The following is a 3,071-nucleotide window of genomic DNA, read 5'->3' as shown; positions in this document are numbered from 1 at the left end:
ATATATGGCTTGCCCAAAGTAGAACTGACTACTGCAGACCAACTCCAGGACCTGAATTCTTAAACACACCATGAGGGAGTCTTTCCCTTCTGTAGATGAGGCGGAGGTTCAGGGAGGTTACACAAGTTGAAGAAGTAGCAAAGCCTAGAGATTAACCAGGAACCCTGAGCCTGTGTCCTTTCTCTGGAGATAGGAATCTATGGCTTGGTTGTTCATTCTCTCCTTGCTCCCCCACCAAGGAATTGGGAGCCACTCCTCCCATCCCCCAATACCATCTCTTATCTTTGCAGAATACCCAGAGTAATCCCAGTGAATGTAAGGATCCTGATTTCTCATTGCAACACCACACACACATATAATCCCCTCTGGTAGGTCCAAATAGCATCCCATACTCTATCTAGTCCAGTAAGCCTTCCCCAGCAACACAGGATACCACACATCCAGGAGACACAATCTAAAAAACAAAGTACAAACTTTATTTTTTCTTTATAAAGGCATGGTGGCCTCATGGTTCCCCCCACACACACTTTCTTAACAAAATATAATAGCTCTCCTTGAACACAAAGACCTCGAAATTGTTATAAAAAAAAAAACAACAAAAAAAATAAAGAAAAACAAAAAACAAACAAAGGGGGAAAAAAGAAAAACCCAACAAACAGAACAGAGAGACAAAGACATTTCTGGGGATTGAAAATGGGAAACCTGGAGGGAGAGGTGGAGGCCAGCTGGTGGTGGAGAGTGGCAAATCCTAGTGCTGAGGTGGGGCAGGGAAGGAAGGGCAGGGCAAAAGGGCAGCAGCAAACCCCAACGGAGAAGCAACTTCCACCCCGGACCCCCAGAGAGTCCTGACCCAGCCGGACCCCCAACCCATTAAGTGCTTAGAGAAAGAAGAAAACCAAAAAGAGGAGGGAAGGGGGAGTTAAAAACTAATGGTCACAGAGCTGGCTCTGGGGAGGGCAGAAATACGTTGGGGTTTTGATTTTCCCTGTTCTTAAAAACATGTTTAATGAAAAAAAAAAAATGCTTTTTGGCAGAGAGAGGCCAGGCACCTCAAGTGTCAGCTTCCCCAGCCCCCCCGGGTGAGGCCCAGCCCCAGGTGTCCCGGTGCTCCCACAACACCCACCACCCCAGCCCCCAGTACCTCAGGTTGGGTGGCCTTCACTCAAAGGTTGACTTACAGTATTGAAAAAGAGGTCATAAAAGAGACCCAAATGACATTGTAATTTTGTAAAAATTCCTCACTCGCTGGCCCGCGTGTATTCCTGTTGCTGCCCCGGCCCCCTCTAACCCCAAGAAGGGAGAGGAGGGCTGGGGGGTGGTCAGGGAAGCCCCCCAGTCCCAGCCGGCTCCTCCCGGCTCTGGTCCATGGTGTCGCTGTCCGAGGCCTCCGAATCGGAGGCAGTGTCAGAGGCCTGGGCCTCCGGGCAGCTCCGGACTGGCTTCACAATTACAGCTCGCCGCTGCTCCTCCTCCTGCTCCTGCCTTTCCTGGGTGCCCTCGATGTGCTGGATCGCCTGGGGGGACAGGCTGCGGTGAGGATGGCTGGAGGGACACAGCCAGCCACCATCTCCCCTCACACACACATACACACACACACACACCAGAAAGGTCCAGAAATAAGTCTGGTAGAGCAGCAGGCGGCCTGCCAGAGTCAGGGTTAGTAAACCCCTTTGCTGAGCTGAAAAACCCCTTGGAGATGACAGTGCAGGTCTGCTTAGAGGTCACCAGCATCTTTCACTTATTTATATATTTCAAAGTTGGCCTGTTCACTGATAAAAGGTCTTTGTTATTAATTTCACTATTCAATTTGCTGGAATTATGTGCAACTAAAGGTCCAGGGATTAATGGACTTTTTTTGGTCTAGTTGTTTATTTCTTTTACTAGAGGCCCTTGGGGTCCCTTGGCCTGGCCTGCACCCTCTCACAATCCAGGACCCCTTGGGGGATGTCAGACTGCTGGTTTTGGCCTGAAACCCGCAGGCCAGGCCGAGGGACTCCACCGGTGCATGAATCCGTGCACCAGGCCTCTAGTCTATATATATAAAAGCCTAATATGCAAAGTGTCCCCTTGGGAGTTTGACCAACCAGGAGTTCTATCACTCGCTATGACATGCACTGACCACTAGGGGGCGGAATGGAACAAAGGAAGGCCCCGGCCGGAAGCCAGGGAAGGGAGGCCCCAGCCAGTGGCCAGCAGCTGCTAGGGAACCTACCCATGCACGATTTCATGCACTGGGCCTCTAGTAAGATCTTTGGTTAATCTCTTCCCACCCTCCCTCCTCTCCCCTTCCCTCTGAGATTCATCAGTCTGTTCCATGTTTCCATGCCTGTGCATTGAGCATCTGCCCCCTGGTGGTCAGTGTGCATCATAGCTACCAGTCGAATGGTCGAACGGTCGAATGGTCAAACAGTCGCTTAGGCTTTTATATATATTACATATATAGATGATGCCACTGGGACTCCCCAGGGGTCTCTGCCCCAGGCTGTGTACAGCAGTGACTTTGGGCCTGACGCACAGAGCTGTCACCTCTGTAGGAGGCTTAACTGTCACCCTCCCAGCCACTGCCACCTCCATCCCCATCTCAGGTCCTAGGAGATGGAGGTGAAAGGAAGTTCTGGACCAAGAGCTGGATGTAGGAATTCTGGAAGCCAGGAGCTCCGGTAGAAAAAGACCCTCTCAACAAACCCCACGTGGAGGGAAGGAACAAGGTTTTCCAGGGAAGCCTGTCCCCCATCTCTACCCCTCACCTTCACAGAGCTCCCCCTCCAATCCCTGCAAACAGAGAGGGAGACTCGGGGATGGAGACAGACACACACCCAGCTTCCCAACCTTCCCCCACACAAGCCCTGTCTCATTCCCCTTCAGTTCCTGCTTTCTAATGTCTCCCAAAGGGCCTATTCCCAGAGGACAACCCTGACATGCTGCCTCCTTCCCGAGACCAGGTACCTGCACGATGGTGTCCAGATTTTGCCGGGACGTGGAAACAGAGTTGATGACCGAGGAGGGGCCCATGGTGACGACGTTGATGTGGTGGGAGGGAGGGGGTGGCGGTGCCGGCACGATCACCGTGG

At 52.0% G+C, this 3,071-nt stretch overlaps 1 protein-coding gene across 9 annotated transcripts in view; it reads right to left on the bottom strand.

Moving 5' to 3' along the window:
- Window positions 1-455: 455 nt before the first annotated feature.
- The window catches only part of TFAP4 (transcription factor AP-4 (activating enhancer binding protein 4)), a 31,950-nt gene continuing 29,334 nt past the window's right edge, over window positions 456-3,071 (bottom strand). For 8 of the 9 annotated variants that reach the window (XM_014545132.1, XM_014545135.1, XM_014545134.1 and 5 more), the window contains 2 exons: window positions 2,947-3,071; window positions 456-1,514 (listed from right to left, as the gene is read on the bottom strand). The exon at window positions 2,947-3,071 is cut by the window's right edge and continues 3 nt beyond it. In XM_014545132.1, coding sequence (XP_014400618.1) covers window positions 1,320-1,514; window positions 2,947-3,071 — 320 coding nt within the window. In that variant the 3' untranslated portion in view covers window positions 456-1,319. The remainder of the gene's footprint in view (window positions 1,515-2,946) is intronic. The other variant, XM_014545131.1, reaches the window with a different exon arrangement.

The sequence above is a fragment of the Myotis brandtii genome, unplaced genomic scaffold (assembly GCF_000412655.1).
Source record: "Myotis brandtii unplaced genomic scaffold, ASM41265v1 scaffold397, whole genome shotgun sequence".
In the NCBI taxonomy this organism is placed as follows: Eukaryota; Metazoa; Chordata; class Mammalia; order Chiroptera; family Vespertilionidae; genus Myotis; species Myotis brandtii.
The sequence above is the reverse complement of the archived record's forward strand: the minus strand, read 5'-3'. Positions and strand labels throughout refer to the sequence as shown.